Source organism: Arachis hypogaea, chromosome 13, assembly GCF_003086295.3.
Source record: "Arachis hypogaea cultivar Tifrunner chromosome 13, arahy.Tifrunner.gnm2.J5K5, whole genome shotgun sequence".
In the NCBI taxonomy this organism is placed as follows: domain Eukaryota; kingdom Viridiplantae; phylum Streptophyta; class Magnoliopsida; order Fabales; family Fabaceae; genus Arachis; species Arachis hypogaea.
In genome coordinates this window covers 97,107,705-97,123,739 of record NC_092048.1, presented here as the reverse complement: position 1 = coordinate 97,123,739, position 16,035 = coordinate 97,107,705, and the positions used below count along the sequence as shown (strand labels likewise).

General features: G+C 37.7%; 1 protein-coding gene across 11 annotated transcripts; it reads left to right on the top strand.

Annotated features, from left to right (window-relative positions):
* Positions 1-7,923: 7,923 nt before the first annotated feature.
* On the top strand, positions 7,924-15,652 carry LOC112732409 (DNA-directed RNA polymerases II, IV and V subunit 12). 11 transcript variants are annotated; one of them, XM_025781126.3, is made up of 6 exons: positions 7,934-8,289; positions 8,381-8,432; positions 9,634-10,086; positions 14,221-14,275; positions 14,420-14,512; positions 15,448-15,652. In XM_025781126.3, exons 4-6 carry the CDS (start codon positions 14,236-14,238, stop codon positions 15,468-15,470), a joined length of 156 nt encoding a protein of 51 aa, XP_025636911.1. In that variant the 5' UTR covers positions 7,934-8,289; positions 8,381-8,432; positions 9,634-10,086; positions 14,221-14,235; the 3' UTR covers positions 15,471-15,652. The 11 variants fall into 11 exon arrangements, with proteins under 11 accessions (XP_025636909.1, XP_025636911.1, XP_025636908.1 ...); XM_025781123.3 differs by having other exon boundaries at positions 14,146-14,275; XM_072212155.1 differs by lacking the exon at positions 9,634-10,086 and adding an exon at positions 12,093-12,407 and having other exon boundaries at positions 7,967-8,289; positions 14,146-14,275.
* Positions 15,653-16,035: the final 383 nt, after the last annotated feature.

Here is a 16,035-nt window from a genome sequence, read left to right as displayed (position 1 = left end):
TAAGATACTAGAACAATAAATTGTAGAAGAAAGCTAAATTAAAGCAAGATAAAATTCTGGAGCTAAGAAGAAATAAGACTAAAAACCCTAAAACCTAGAGAGAGGAGAGAGCCTCTCTCTAGAAACCTACATCTAAAACTTAAAATGTGAATGAATGAATGATGATTGATTGAATGATCCTTCCAACTCCACTCTGCAGCCTCTTGTCTTCATTTTTGGGCCTGAAACTAGGTCAAAAAGCAGCCTAAAAATCGCCCCAGCGAATTCACTTTACTGAGACACGTGACGCTCGTCACACGTACGTGTCGCTTGGACTCTGCACTAGCCATGCGTAGGTGTCAGCCACGCGTGCGCGTCATTGGACTATGGCTTGATCACGCGTACGCGTCATCCTTCCGTACGCGTCGACATCAGCTTCTAAAATTTTCAATTCTTTGTGTTCCTTCCAATTTTGCATGCTTCCTTTCCATCCTTTATGCCATTCCTGCCCTATAAAACCTGAAATCACTTAACGCACATATCACGGCATCGAATGGTAATAAAAGAGGATTAAAAATTAGTAATTTAAAGGCCCAGAAATCATGTTTTCAATTATAGCACAAAATTAGGAAGGAAACTTAAAAACATGCAATTTACGCGAATAAGTGTGAGAATAATTGACAAAATTCACTCAATTCAATCCAAAATATACCATAAAATAGTGGTTTATCAGGGCGCTAAACGCCACAACCTGGCGTTTAGCGCCAGGCATCCAGAGGGGAATACGTCCAATTAAGCTCTTGAGGTCGTGTGTACGTGCAACACATGCGTATGCACAATCTCCCCTTTTTGCTTCAATGATGCATACGCATGGATGATGTGTACGCATGGTCCTCTTTTGCTTCTTAATGCCATTTTCACCAATTCTTCACCAGAATACTACTTGAAATCAATCGAAAGCCAGAAAACTCAAAGTAGTATCCAATGGAGGCTAATCCACTAAAATCCTTTAACAAATCAACAGAAAACGAATATAAATCACGTAGAAAAGATACAAATGATGCTCACGCATCACAATACCAAACTTAAAGCATTGCTTGTCCTTAAGCAACTTAAACAATGAAAACTAAGAATAGGTTTGGTAAAAAGTAAGAGTTCTATTGAAGCTCATGCTTATCCTAAGAGTGTTGTTTAACAATATCATAATCATGAGTGCATCCTTATTCTTCAGTGTTCCTTGAAGGTTTGGAATGTCAACACCTCAAAGGAACTAAAATCCAGATGATGTTATGAAACCTCACTCCCATTAAGTCCTGATTGATCCTTGAATTACTTTTCTTGAACTTAGAGAGAACTTGTTATGTTGACAACCCTAAATTTCCCGTCTCAAGGTAACTCTTGATAGTGAGCTTTCAATCGGTAATCCCAAACCAGTTGGCCCAAGTTACAGGGTGATAAAGTACCTGCGGATCTAGTGACTTAAGTCTCTCCTTGACACGGTCGCACCACAAGCATATAGCCAAGATTTTGAACCCAAACATCGATGCCCAAAGCCTCTTTGGACTACTAAATATTTTGCCTCAAGGTGGCTTGTGTAACGGGTTTTCAATCAGCAATCCCAGATCAGTTGGTCCAAGTTGTCGGGTGATAAGGCATCCCTCGAATCTAATCACCCAAGCCACCCTTGGGCAATAAACACCACAGGCACATATTTGGATCTCAACCATTAATGCTCAGAGCTTTGCAACTTAGTATTCTCTTTTTTATTTTTGATCTTTTTATCATAATTTTGTTTCTTTTTCTTGTTTTTCTTCTCAATTTGTCCAATGATCAACCTCTTTCTCACTTATAGAGGTTTTATAATAATTCTCTAAATTCTTGTTCCTCAAGAGTCAATATTCCTCTTGTTCAAGGAACTTTACACTTTATTCTCTTAGTGCACTCATAATCATAACATATATACCACCACAAACAATAGAACAAGACAATAATAAAATAAACTCAATTTTTAATTAAAAACACCAATTCTTTTTCTTTTTAATCACTACTTGAGGATAATATATAAGACACCATTTGAAATTAAAAATATAAACTAAAAACGAACTAAAAACTAAAGGAAATAGAAAATAAAAGCCATGCATTAACAATAAAACTAGAGAACAGGAAACAGGAGATAACATAACGAAACAGAAACAGAAATAGAATGAAAAAATTCAACCACCTCGATCATGTTGGTGGCCATTTTCCTCCTCTGGCTGCGCTCCATATGGTCTTCTCAGATGCCCTATGTCTTGCCTCACTTGGTGAAGCTCGTGGCGCTGACTCTCTTGCTCAGCCATAATCTGATGGAAGAGAACGCGGTGGCTATCCTGAGCGACCCTCATCTACTCGAGGGATGAAGGCAGCTACTACCAGTACTTCTGAGGTGGAAAGTAATACTCTTGAGGCACAAAAGGTGGTGGAGGCGCTTGTTGAGCCTCTTCCTCGGCTTGTCCTCTCGGAACCCTTGCATATTCTCGTGTATGCTCCATGGTCTTTTTTGAGATGGGCCGCTCAATAGGAATAGGAAGTCATTATCAACATGGACCCCAGCAGCATCACAAAACTGGTAAATGAGATGATGAAAGGCCAACTTAACATGTGTGTTGGCATTGGAGGCAATATGATAAATCTGTTGTGGAGTAAGTTCGATGCTTAAGTCAGTAAGAGTTTAAACAAATTTTGGTGAAAATTGGATAAATTATTTTACCTGACTGATCTACATATTTATTGAGTAAGTTCATGGGCTAAGTCATTAGCCATGTGATTTTTATCTACTCAGAGTGGAGAGTTATTTCTCATTGTGTAGGAAGTTGCTGCCGAGTAGGCAATTGTACCACTACAGTCCATGTAATTGAAGTATTGAAAGGAGAGTTTTACTTGCTCCCCGAGTCAGGTCGGACTCGGGTCTAGGGAGTCCAAATTTGATGTAGTTCAGGTAAATGACCCACCACGTAGATCTGACCTCGTTAATGGACCAGGTGGGACTCGCAGGTTTTACTCATGGGAGACTTTTCTTCTTTAGGTTTTGTAGAGATTTGACTCATTTTATGGGTCCAAATATGAACACCATATATTATATTTTAGAATAAACTACTTTTTTGACCCGCGAACATTTCAAAACGTTGTAAATCTACTCACGAAAAAATGAAACTAGCCTTATATCCACAAGATTCTATTGATAAAATTATCCAAATCCAAAAAAAAATTATTAAAATTTTCAAATTATCCTCTAGTAAAATCCAACTAACTCCAACTATAATACTACTCTATCCCCAATCACCAATCCTTCACCACCACCACCACCATAAATTGAGAGAACCTCAAAAATGTCATTAGCTACTGCCTTATAATAAACACTAGGCTTCTTTTTTTTGACATATAAAAAACCTATGATGTATGAACACTGACATGGATACGATATGACATGGGACACGCGGACATATGAATATAAATTTTTATAAGACATGGAGATACGGTATATATAAAATATAAATTATTTTTTAGATAAATTATAATGATATTTTAATATTTTATTAATATTAAATATAAATTAATTTTTAACTGTCTTTAATAATTTTTTTAATTATATAAAATATTTAGAATATCTTTTTGTTTCAATAAATAATAATATATACTAGTTTTAATTTCATTTTAAAAATACATGTTAAGAATAAGGCAGGACACGCTGACATGTGACGGTTTTTAGGTGTGTCCAAGTATGTCCGGAGAAGAATCTTTTATTTTTTATTAAGACGCAGTGGACACAGGGGAGACACGCGTGTCGGATGATTGTTGATGATTGTCGTGTCCAAAATATATCTGACACACAAACACAACAACTTAGCAAAGACATGACAACTTAGCAAAGTGTCCGTGCTTTATAGTTAGAAACATTCCCCAAAGGTTTTGCATTCGAATATGTAGTTGTAGAGAAAATCTAGCTTAAATTCCTTTACTTGGATGTCAAACAGTCAAGTTTTTGATAAACAAATCCCAATGTAATAATCTTTTTGATAAATTGTTTCCACAAACACATTCAATCAATTTTAATCCCAAAGTACAGTATCAAAGCTCAACAAGTTTCAATTGTTAGAAAGAAAAAAAATGACACAAAGAACCGTTATATTTCATAGTCAAGATTTAATGGAATTTGGAAAGAACTTTGAGATAGAAAGTGAGAAGCAAAACCTGTTACTAGGATCGACAAAAAAGATATCAAGAGTGAAAGTGAAGGTGCATTCGTCGAAAATTTGAATTTGTTTAGGAAGGAGGTAGTTTTTTCTTACATTTGATGATCAAATCGTTGGTATAGCCCAGCAATGCCATCAAAAGCTCATGAAGCATTTTTTCTAAAAAAATAAGAAGTTTTAGCACACAATGTAATTATGAATTGTGATGACGATTCATGTGAATTTTGTTAGGGATTATAAATTATTAATGATGTTAGTGATTAACAATGTAAAAGGTAAGGTAGGACTACTATTGGTGGTGGCGGTATATAAGATTAGATTCACTTTTTTTCATAGGCAGATATATGTGTATATTCAATATTCGTTGGTAGAAATGGTAATATATACTATATTTTAGGATAATTTACTTAAAGAAAACAATTGAAATTTATATATATGCAAATATAATAATTCCTAACTGATTACATGTTTGTCTTGTTACAAATCTATATAAACCATAAACCCTTACTACTTTTTATCATTTACACATAAATTGTACAACCCTTACCACGATTTATGAAGAAGCACGTATATACAATAGTTCTACGGATTATGTGTATATGTGCTTTTTTATAAACTGTGGTAAGAATTCCACGATTTATGTATAAATGATAAAAAATGGTAGAGATTCCATGATTTATATAAACATGATTTATAGTTTCGTGAAATTTTCAATTAGGTCCCTATACTTTTTTTTTTCTTTTTAATTGGGTCCCTGCACCACATTTTTTTTTCAATTAAGTCCCTCTTAATAGTAATTGGCTTAATTTTATAAGGGCCCAACTAAAAAAAAAAGAATTGGTACAGGGACCTAAATAAAAAAAAGTGTAGGGACCCAATAAAAAAAATTTTGGTGCAAGGACTCAATTAAAAGAAAAAAAAGTATAGGGACCTAATTGAAAATTTTGCAAAATTATATGGACTAACAGAGTAATTAAACCTAATTTGAAATTACTATATTTACGTAAATATAAATTCCAAGTATTTTCTTTAGATAAATTATTCTATATTTTATTATTTATTTGATTATAATTTAATTAAACTGAAATCCAACTTAGGAATGGCAAAAACTCCCTGACGGGATGGGTACCCACGAGGATTTACCCGCTAGAGGATGAATATGGGGAGAATTTTGTACCACAGGAACAGAAAACGGAGATCTGTTTATTATACGGAGCGGAGGTAGGGATAGAAGTCCAAGTTCCATGAGGACCAGTATAATCTCCGTATATATAAAAAGACAATAATACCCGTGTCATTAGGGGTGTGCAAAAAAATTGGTTTCACTGAACTGAATTGAAACTGAACTGAAACTGTTTTAAATAAACCAGTTTTTTTAAATAAAAATTTGAACTGAAACCATAGTTTTTATGAAAACCAGTTTATTAAAAACCAGTTTTTATGGTTCAGTTTAGTTTTAAACCAAATTAAAACTGGTTTTATTTAAAGTCTAAAATTAGTTTTTACATACTTTTTCTCTCTCTCGCTCCCTTCACTTTCTCTCTCCCCTTCCTCTCTCTCTCCTCTTTCTCCCCCTCTCTCCCTTCTCTCTCTTTCCCCTTTTTTCCTTCTCTCTCTCTCTCTCTCTCCTCTTTGTCTCCCTCCTTCTCTCTCTATCTCTCTCCTCTCCATGCTCCCTCTCCCCCTCCCATCTCTCTTCGTCTTTCTCTCTCTCTTTCCTTCTCCCTTCCCGTCTCTCTTCCTCCCTCTCTCCTCCTCTTTCTCCCTTTCCTCTCTCTCTCTCTCTCTCTCTCTCCCTCTCGCTTCCCCTTTCTTTCTTTCTTTCTTTCTTTCTCTCTCTCTCTCTCTCTCTTTCCTCTCCCTCCACTCTCTTTGTCTCTCTCTCTTTCTATCTTTCTCCCTCTCTCTCCTTCCCCCTTTCTTCCCCTCCTCTCTCTCTTTCTCTCCTCTTTCTCTTGCACTCTCTCCCTCTCTTTCTTTTTTTCTCCCCTCTCCTTCGCTCCCCTTCCTTCCCCCTTCTCTCTCTCTCTCTCTCTCTCTCTCTTTTTCCCTTTTATCTCTTTCTCTTTCCTATTTCTCTCTCTCCCCCTTTCCTTATTTCTCTCTCCTATTCTCTCTCTTTCTTTGCTCTCCTCTCTCTTTCTCCTCTTTCTTCCCTTCTGTTCTCTCTTTTCTCTTTCTCTCTCAACCTTCTCTTACTCTATATCCCTCTTCTCTCTCTCCTCCTCTTTTCTCCAAAATAAGAGAGAGAAGAAAGGAGAGAGAAAATAAAAAAAGGGGAGAAGAAGAGATAGAAAAGAGAGAGGAGGAGATGAGAGAGAAAAAGAGAGAGAGAGAGAGATAGAGAGAGAGAGAAGGGAGGGGAGAAAGAGCGCAAGAGAGAGAGGGAGAGAAATTGAGAGAGACAGAGAGAGGGAGAGAGAAAGAGAGAGGGAGAGAGAGAGGAGGGGAAGAGGGAAAGAGAGAGAGGGAGAGAGATATAAAGAGGAAGAGGGATAGGGGAGAGAGAGAGAGAGGGAGAGAGAGAGAGAAGGGGAAGAGAAAAAGAGAGAGAGGGAGAGAGAGATAGAGAGAAAGAGGGATATGGGAGAGAGAATGAGAGAAAGGGATAGAGGGAGAAAAGAGAGAGAGAGAAAAAAGGGAAGGGGGAGAAAGAGGGGTAGGGGAGAGAGAGAGGAAGGGAAGAGATAGGAAGATAAGAAGAGAGAGGGGAGAAAGAGAGAAAAGGAAAATGGGGAGAGAGAGAGAGAGGAAGACAAAGAGAGGGAAATGGGAGAAAGAGGGGGAGAGAGAGAGAAGATGAAGAGTGAGAGGGGAAGGAGAGAGAGAGAAAGGGAGAGAAGGGGAGAGAGAGAAAGGAGGGAGAGAAGAGGAGAAAGAGAGAAAGAGGGGAAGAAAAGGGAGAGAAGGAAGAGTGAGAGAGAGAGAGAGAGAGGAAGGAGAGAGAGGGAGGGAGAGAGAGGGAAAGAAAAAGAATGTAAAATCTAATTTTATATATGTTAAGAGAGAGGGAGAGAGAGAGGGAGAGAAAGAGATGGAGGAGGGGGAGAGGAAAGGAGAAGAGGGAGAGAGAGAGAGAGGAAAAGGGATAGGGGAGAGAGAGAATGAGAGAAAGGGATAGAGAGAGAGGGAGAGGGGAGTGGGAGAGAGAGAGAGAGAGACAAAGAGAGGGGAGGGGAGAAAGAGGGGAAGGGGAAGAGAGAGAGAAAAGGAAAAAAGAGAAAAGAGGGAGAGAAAGAGAAAGGAGGGGGAGAGAGGGAGAGAGAGAAGAAGAGAGAGAGAGAGAAGGAGAGGGGGAGAGAGAGAGAAAAGAAGAGAGAGAGGGGGAGAGAGAAAATGTAAAAATTAATTTTATATATGTTAAAAGTTAAAATTAGTTTTAGCCTATAAACCAATTTAAACTGGTGCACTGTATTGTAAACTAGTTTAAAACCAGTTTCTTATTTGACAAAGTAGTTTGGTTCAGTTTCTAAACCATTTAAAATGGTTTAGTGCAGTTTCAGTTCAGTTTATGAAAAAACTGAATCATGAACACCCCTACGTGTCATATATATATTATATCAAAGTGAGGAGTTGAAAAATTTCCATGATTTTAAAAATTGGATGGAATCGATCGATTCGACTGGTCTAACCGTAAATCGAAAGTAATTACAGTTTGGTTAACTTTCTAATACCACAATTTTAAAAATCGATAAAAAATCGTTGAATTGGCTGGTTGGACCGGATCAGAATCCAGCCTGTTTGAGAGAAACGTCGTCATTTTTTGTTCATTTGGCTTACTGAACCATGCCTGATGCCTTTCCTCTCACTCTCATTCCTCTCAGCCTGAAGCTGTCAAGCAGAACTCTGAATAAGTGAATCCCCCCTCTCCAATCCTAGCCTCTCTTCGAGCCACTACTGCCGCCCTCCGTCGAGCCACTGCCGCCCTCCGTCCTTGTAACCACTGCTCTCCTCTTCCGCGAGCTCGGTCCAACCCTCGTCTTCATATTCTCGGCGTCGTTGTCAACTCGTCATCTTCTCTCCATCGTCTGGTCGGCGTCTTCTGTTAATCAACGGTCGGTCGGCGTCGTCTTCGAAGGTCAGTGGCTCAATGCTCGCTTGTTCTCTTCACTTGTTCAGTTGTTGTTTTTTTCTATGCTCAGTTTCTGTGATTTCTGAATTGACTTCAGCGAATGCATGTCTCGCTTCCGTGAGCCCAAGGACTGCGAGCTCCTCCGCGAGGTCTTTCTTTCTTTCTTTCTTAGTATTATTGTTGTTGTTCTGTTTCGTTCTTCATTGCCTCCTTCCTTTCTCTTTCATTCTCCAAAACCCTAATTCCAAATTACTCTATTCAATTCCACTTTCATTCGAGCTGCGCTTTCCAGATCTTAAAGCTTTTACAGTATAGCGTTGTTATCTGTTATCTTCATGTTTTGGTCATTTTGTTAAGTAGCGATTTCATAAACCACCAAGGAAAGTATTGTGGGGCACAAAATTAGAGCATGCCCGATAAATTATGCCAATTATGCTCGAGCATTATTATTTTTTTGACCACTATATAATGTTAATTTTTTGCCACTGAATTTCGGTAGGTTTTCTTTCGGCAAATTCTTTTTGCTGTAAAGCATTTTTCTAAATTATCACCCAGTTTCAGTTAGTCATTGGATAAATTTAACTTGTGTTCAAAATACTTAGCTTGTGTTGAAAATACAATATTTTTATACAAAAACTAAATTATATACTTTATGTCTTATGCTATGATGAACTCCTCCTTCTTAATTTGTGTACTTGATTTATCACCTCTAACGGCTTCTCAACCTTGTCATTATTCAATGAAACCTCCCATATATGTTTAAAAGGTTTAAGGATGTGCATGGAAATTTCAATGAAAAACTTGCCACATATGTTGAGGGACTCTTAAGCTTATATGAAGCTTCACATCTTAGAATTCATGGAGAAGACATATTAGATGAAACTTTTCGATTCACCTTAAATCCATTACTCTTATGAACGTTATTTTGTTTTATTTTATTTTTCAATTTGATGATATCTTTGATCTTTGTTGCCTATGTTGGTGTTTGTTGATGGCCTAGAGTTTTGAGATGTTTGTTAGATGAGTTTAGATTGTGATAAGTTTTGATAATTGTTATGTTTTGAGAAGGTTTGGTTCAGTGATTAAGTTGAGCTTAATTGTAGAAGAGGTATTGTTACTCAGTTGTAAGAATTGTGCAGTATTAATTTATTAAATAATTAGAATTGCATTTTGTTTGAACAGTGTTGACCTATTGAATAGTATTCAGTGATTGGAATTGCATTTTGCTATAGATGGTGATGATTTTCTTATGAAATGACTAAATTTGTATTAGACTACAAATGTGTTAGGGTATTATTTATAATTTATTTATTATTTTATTATAAAATAATTTTTTTGGTTTGATCACAGTTAAATCAGTTGGACCAATAAACCAATAAACTAATAACTAGAATTGTTCGATGGCCGACCCAGTTTTCAAAACCTAGAAAATTCCAAGTTTCCAACCCTAGCCATCACTCACACTTACTCACTCTGAACTCTGAAGCTCGTTCTCCCTCTCCTCTCCTCTCCTCTCACCACTACCAGTCACCACTGTTGTCCGCCATCTCCTACCCCCTCACCGCCGCCAACACGAGGCTCCTACCCTCTCCTCGCGCGCCTGAGTCTCATCAGTCATCCCGTTCGCAATCGCAACATTGTCATCGCCGCTGACCCAGCCAAGGAGAACATCTTCGTCGCCGCCTGACCCAGCCGAGGCAGCAGCGTCGCTTCAGAAACTCTTCGCATCTTCGCCTCTCCGCGTCTTCTCGTCTTCACGTTTTCGCCTCTTCGCCTTGTCGCCGATCTTCACCGTCAGCTCAGGTACTCTTCCTCCCGGCAAGTTCTGTGAACTACCATTTAAATCCATTCAGTTATGGTTTTAGGGTTCATCTTTCATATTATCTCTGTAATTTTAATTTGCTTTGCAGAACTTGTACTGATTTATTTTAATTTACTTTGAAGAATTCGTTAATTTTATTTTGCTTTGAAGAACTTGTTAATTTGCTTTGAAGAACTTGTTCTGATTAATCTTAATTTGATTTGAAAAACTTGTTAATTTTAATTTGTTTTGAAGAACTTGTTAATTCGCTTTGAAGAACATGTTCTGATTTATTTTAATATGCTTTGAAGAACTTGTTAATTTTAATTTACTTTGGAGAACTTGTTAATTATTATATTATTTCTGATTTTGATTATTCTTGATTTTGATTCTTTTCATTACAATTTATATTTCTGTGATTTTTGTGATTTCTTTGAAATTTTATGATTCCTGTGATTTGTGATTTTTTGTTCGAGTTAGGATTCAAATAAATCGGAATTTACCATCACTACTATCACAGGATGAAAGAAGGCTTGAGAATTATTTTTTTAGTTTTTGAATATGTTTAGTTGTTTTAATGTTGAGATAAATACCAAATCGGTACCCGAAAGATTCTGGCGCTGACAAAATAGTACATGACTTTTGTTATTGACAAAATAGTTCTCGGAAAATTTTAAAATTTGACAAAATTACCCCTAACATAAAAAGATGATGTCACATTGAACGGAAAATGCTAATGTGACCATCGAAAGAGAGCTCCGGCGACGTTAAAACCATGGTTCTTAAAACCGGACCGAACCGGCCGATCGAACCGGTTCAGCCGGGAACTGGCAACAAAAAGGGTCCGGTCTGGTGTCTAAAACCGCAAATCTGAAAACCGTTTGAAAATTGCTGGACCGGCCAGGAACCAGTCGGTTGGACCAGACCGAAAATCGGCCGGTTCTTTAATTTTATATAAAAAAAAGGAACGCTCCCCACCCCACCCACAACGCGTGACACTCTCCCTCTTTCCCCAAACCCACCCCCTCCTTCAAACTTTCTCTAACTTCTTCTGCCCGGTTCTGCCGCCGCCGTCGTGGTTGTCGGCGCCTTCGCGACTTCCTCCTTCCCCCTGTCCCAAACCCACAACTTGTGCTCCCTCTCTCTTTCGTTCCTAACCATGGTTCTTCTCAACCCCCTGTTCGCACTTCGCTCTCTTCTTCCTCGCTCGGCGTCCATCCTCCATCGTCTTCGTCCTGCGCGCTGTTGTCTTGTCGCCCCTATTCCCGATTCTAGGGTTTCCCCCGTTTTTGATTCGATTTGGGAACCCGAGGCGCTAGGGTTTCTACGCCCTGCCTGATCCGATTCTTTCTTCCTCCTCCTCTGAGAATTCAAGATGTTTTGGCACTTGGCTGGCTTGTCTACTGCGTCTCCTGTGAGTTCTGTACTCTCTCGTTTCATATACTACGATTTTTGTGCATTGTTCTGCAAGCTGCTTGGGTGCACTGATTTGTTGGTTGTTTTAATTTGTGTGGTTTTTGCTCAAATTTGATTTTCCATACGGAGGGTTCTTGCAATTAATTTACTATGCGATTGATTTGATTTAGTTTTTGGATGATTGATTACGGAATCTGATGCCATTGCTTGTTGCTATTGCTATTGCTGTTGCTATTGTGAGAATCAGAGTGATTGGAGTTTTGCCATGGTGGAAGCTCTTTGTAATTTCAGTTATGTTTTTAACTTCGTAATTGCTGTTTTATAATTTCTGGTTGTTGGTTGCTGGTTGCTGTTTTATAATTTTTGTAATGCTGCTGATTTGAGTTTGGAATTTGTGATTACTAATTTACTGATTTGAGGTTAGTGGAAAGTTGAGTCTGTGTTACTCTGTTTCAGGGATTTGAAGTTGAATTTGTGATTTGTGATTTCTTGGGTCTTTTGTAATGATGTTGATTTGAATTTGGAATTTGTGATTACTGATTTACTGATTTGAGGTTAGTGAAAAGTTGAGTCTGTGTTACTCTGTTTTCAGGGATTTGAGGTTGAATTTTTGAGGTTAGTGGAAATGGAAGCTCTGACATTTTTGTCAAGCTGAATATGAAACCCTCTGCCTCTAGTTTAACAATGTATGGTTTAGCATAATAATATATATATATATATGGAAGTGGGAGACATTAATGGGCAAGTGGGGCTGCACCAAATTGCGGCTTTCAGTTAAGGGGGCTATGCCATTGGATGAAGGGTTGGCAATTGGATTCAATACATCTAATTTGATCAAGTGTAAGGAAGCAAAACTGCAAAACAGAACAAGGGGTTGCAAAATACAAAAATAAATTGACGGTAGCTGGTATAAATTTAGTTTGATCAATGCTGCTGATTTGTGTTTGGAATTTGTGATTACTGATTAGTGACTTGTTAAGCTGCTGTTGTTAACTTGTTATGCACTTATGCTGCTGTTTTGTTATGGATTTATGGCATTGAGTGTTTTGAATTTTGAATTTGTGATAAGTGATTTGTGATTTGTGATTAGTGATTTTGTTATGCTGCTGTTTTAAATTTAGGGGTGATTATTTGTTATGCTACTGTTTTGAATTAATTTAGGAGCGATTAATGATTATTTCTAGTTGTGCTGTTGCTGTTTGCACCATTGCTCTTTTCACTATTTTACTTTGTATTTTGATAAAATTATATGGATTTGGTTGACATTTCATATAGTGTTTTAAATTTGGAAGATATTTAAGATTTATACTATAATTATATTTTATGATGTTTATTTATAATTTATTTATTATTTTATTTTGAAACGGTTCTTCCGGTTGAACCACCGGTTGAACCGGTTGGACTAGTAAACCAGTGAACCAGTAGCTAGAACGGTTTGATGACCGGTCCGATTTTCTGAACCTTGGTTAAAACCACCACCAATCCCTTCTTCTCCTCCTCCTCCTCCTCCTCCTCCTTCCCACCACCAACCCATTCTTCTTCTTCTTCTCCAGCGCCGACGAGGGAGGCAGGACGCATGCGACGGTGACGCAAGAGAGTACGACCCACTGTGGCGTAATGGAGGAGGGCGACATGTTTTCTCATGGCTGCTGCTTCACTTTCAAATATCTGTTCTCCTCTCACATCAACTGCCGCCACCACCACCAACCATATCTCCAAATCCTCTTCTTTCCCTCTCTTCCACAACAAAACCCTCCCTAAACCCACCGCCACCACCACAACACGTGCCGCTAGCTCCCACAACGACAACTCTCCAATCCCCAAGCCACAACAGCACCAACACTTGTCTCTCTTCTCCTTTACAAATGACGACGAAAAACCACGTGAAGAGTGTGGCGTTGCTGGAATCTACGATGAACCCGAAGCCTCCCGCCTCTGCTACCTCGCACCCCATACTATCCAGCATCGCGGTTAAGAAGGTGCCGGCTCGACCAGCTCTTCGGCCCTTTCTTCGCGTGCGTCCTCCCTCGCCGGCACCGAAGAAGAAGAAGAATGAGTTGGTGGTGGGAAGGAGGAGGAGGAGGAGGAGGAGTTGGTGGTGCTTTTTAACGTCGTTGGAGCTCTCTTTCCACGGCCATATTAATATTTTCCGTTCACTGTGACGTCATCTTTTCATGTTAGGGGTGATTTTGTCAAATTTTAAAATTTTTCAAGGACTATTTTGTTAATAACAAAAATCAGGTACCATTTTATCAGCGCCAGAATCTTTCGAGTACCGATTTGGTATTTACCTCTTTAATGTTTTATAAATATATTTAGTACAGATGTTTGTTGTTTATTGCTATTTAAGTATTTGAAAACAATAAAAAATATGTTTATAATAACAATTAGAAATAATCTTCATTTTTTTTCTAATTTTTCTGTTTTTTTTTTCATTTTTTTTATTTTTATTATTTTTTATAAAAATCCGCATAGACTCTGATTCCAGCGAATACGGGTCCCTGTTACTCGTCGCGGGGACGGGGCAGGTTTTGGAGACAAGGGCGGGGCCATGTTCCCGTCCTCATGGGATCTATTGCCATTGAGCCTGAATCTTTAGATTGACCGGTTTCTTACTAAATGTATCTCTTTGCCCTCTTTTATAGGGTGTTGCTGCCTTGCTGGCTGCACCGAAACCTGAAACCTGAAACTTAAAATTTTCTTGTCTCTCGATCACTCAGAAACCCTCATCATCAATGGATCCTCAAGCTGAGCCAGTTAGCTACATCTGCAGAGGTTTCTATTTCTCCTCTCCTCTCATCTCTCATATTTGTTTCTTCGATAATTCTTCTGCCTATGAGTGATTTTGGATTCTAGGGTTCTGAAAGACAATTTGTTCTTTTGAAGTTCTCTTTTTTCATTTGTTTCTTCATTGTGCAGATTGTGGTATGGAGAATACGCTGAAACCAGGTGATGTTATACAGTGCAGAGAGTGTGGTTACCGTATCCTTTACAAGAAGCGCACTCGTCGCAGTAAGCCCTCTCTTTTATAATTTGAATTTCATAATCCCTAATTTTCAATTTTCCTTTATTGTTTTCTCATAATTTTAGTTTATGTGATGTGTTGTTCATGGACGCCTAATTTTTCAATGCGTGAAAAGGTGCACTTTGTTTGGATGGTTTATTTTGAATAATGGAGGTTATCGAAACCCTAATTTTGGTTGCGGGTAAAATTGGAAACACCTTACCCGAATGAGTTTCATTCAGAAATATATCCTTACAGTTAAAACCTCTTGGGTTTTAAAATGTAGTTGCATGTTTAGGCTCCAAACTAGTCAACAAAATTGACCTTTGATTTTTGAATAGGGTTTGAGTCTCGGCCTCCTTAGAAGTTAGTACAATGACAAAAACTCGTATTTAAAAGTAGTAACATGGCTTATTTTTGTGTTTATTTCGAGATTCAAGTTTTCATCCGAGCATTTGGTAATCTTGCTTGATTCCTAACAATTATAGACTGTTCGAATTTGATGCTTTTTTTAAAGAAAATTATGAAGGAGGGTCTAGGAGTTTAATTAACCAATCATGTCAACAATAATCATGTCAACAATTATTTGTCCTCTTCATCATTTTGGGTAGTTGCTCATCTGATAAGTTATATCTAGGAGAGTTTGGTGGAAGCACTGAACCCTAAACAACTTAACCGTTGCTCCAAGGCTCCTTTTTCAAATATAACCCAATAAGAACAACAAAACCCAATGTGAAATGAAATAGATCAATCAAAAACATCATATGTTAGTGTTAAATGCTGACCATCTTCGCTGTGCCTAGGTCACGGAAAAATGGAAAATTATTAATGGCTGGGATTCTTCTGAGAATGACATGCTTGCATTTGATGCATTACTTTAAGACATACATGCAGTTTATCTACACTGTTCATTTACATCTTTATTTCTTTGGTTTTTATGCAGTTGTCCAGTATGAGGCACATTGACGTTAACAAAAACTGCTGTGGCGTTGGCAAGTATTTTCGAATGCAACCGTTAAAGACTTGTAATGAAATTGTGATGTGAATGTGCTGCGCTGTTTTAGTGCAGTCTTACGAAACTAAAATTTAACCATTAATGATCCTTCGAGTCTTGAACTATTAAAATGATTAGTACTTTTTAAAACAAATGGATCACCTACTACTATATGCCTATATGGCATGTTAAGAAAAAGTACAAAAAAAAGGATAAAAGTTCAACATAACTCAAATTTATAAAGACTAAACATATATGTAAATTAGGGGTGTGCAAAAAAGCTGGTTTTACTGAATTAAAGCTGAACCGAAACTGTTTTAAATAAACCAGTTTTTTTAAATAAAAAACTGAACTGAAATTATAGTTTTTATGAAAATCAGTTTATTAAAAACCAGTTTTTATGGTTGAGTTTAGTTTTAAACCAAATTAAAATTGGTTTTATTTAAATTCTAAAATTAGTTTTTACATACTCTTTCTCTCTCTCACCCCTTCCTCTTTCTCCCCTCCTCTCTCCCTTCTCTCTCTTTCCTCTTTCTT

What these genes read in the sequence shown, in the direction of transcription:
- LOC112732409 (XM_025781122.3), top strand. Translation starts at nt 8,388, where the DNA reads ATGTCTCGCTTCCGTGAGCCCAAGGACTGCGAGCTCCTCCGCGAG. An exon ending in ACTGCGAGCTCCTCCGCGAG is followed by an intron (nt 8,433 to 14,220) that starts GTCTTTCTTTCT and finishes TCGATCACTCAG; the next exon opens with AAACCCTCATCATCAATGGA. An exon ending in CAAGAAGCGCACTCGTCGCA is followed by an intron (nt 14,513 to 15,447) that starts GTAAGCCCTCTC and finishes GTTTTTATGCAG; the next exon opens with TTGTCCAGTATGAGGCACAT.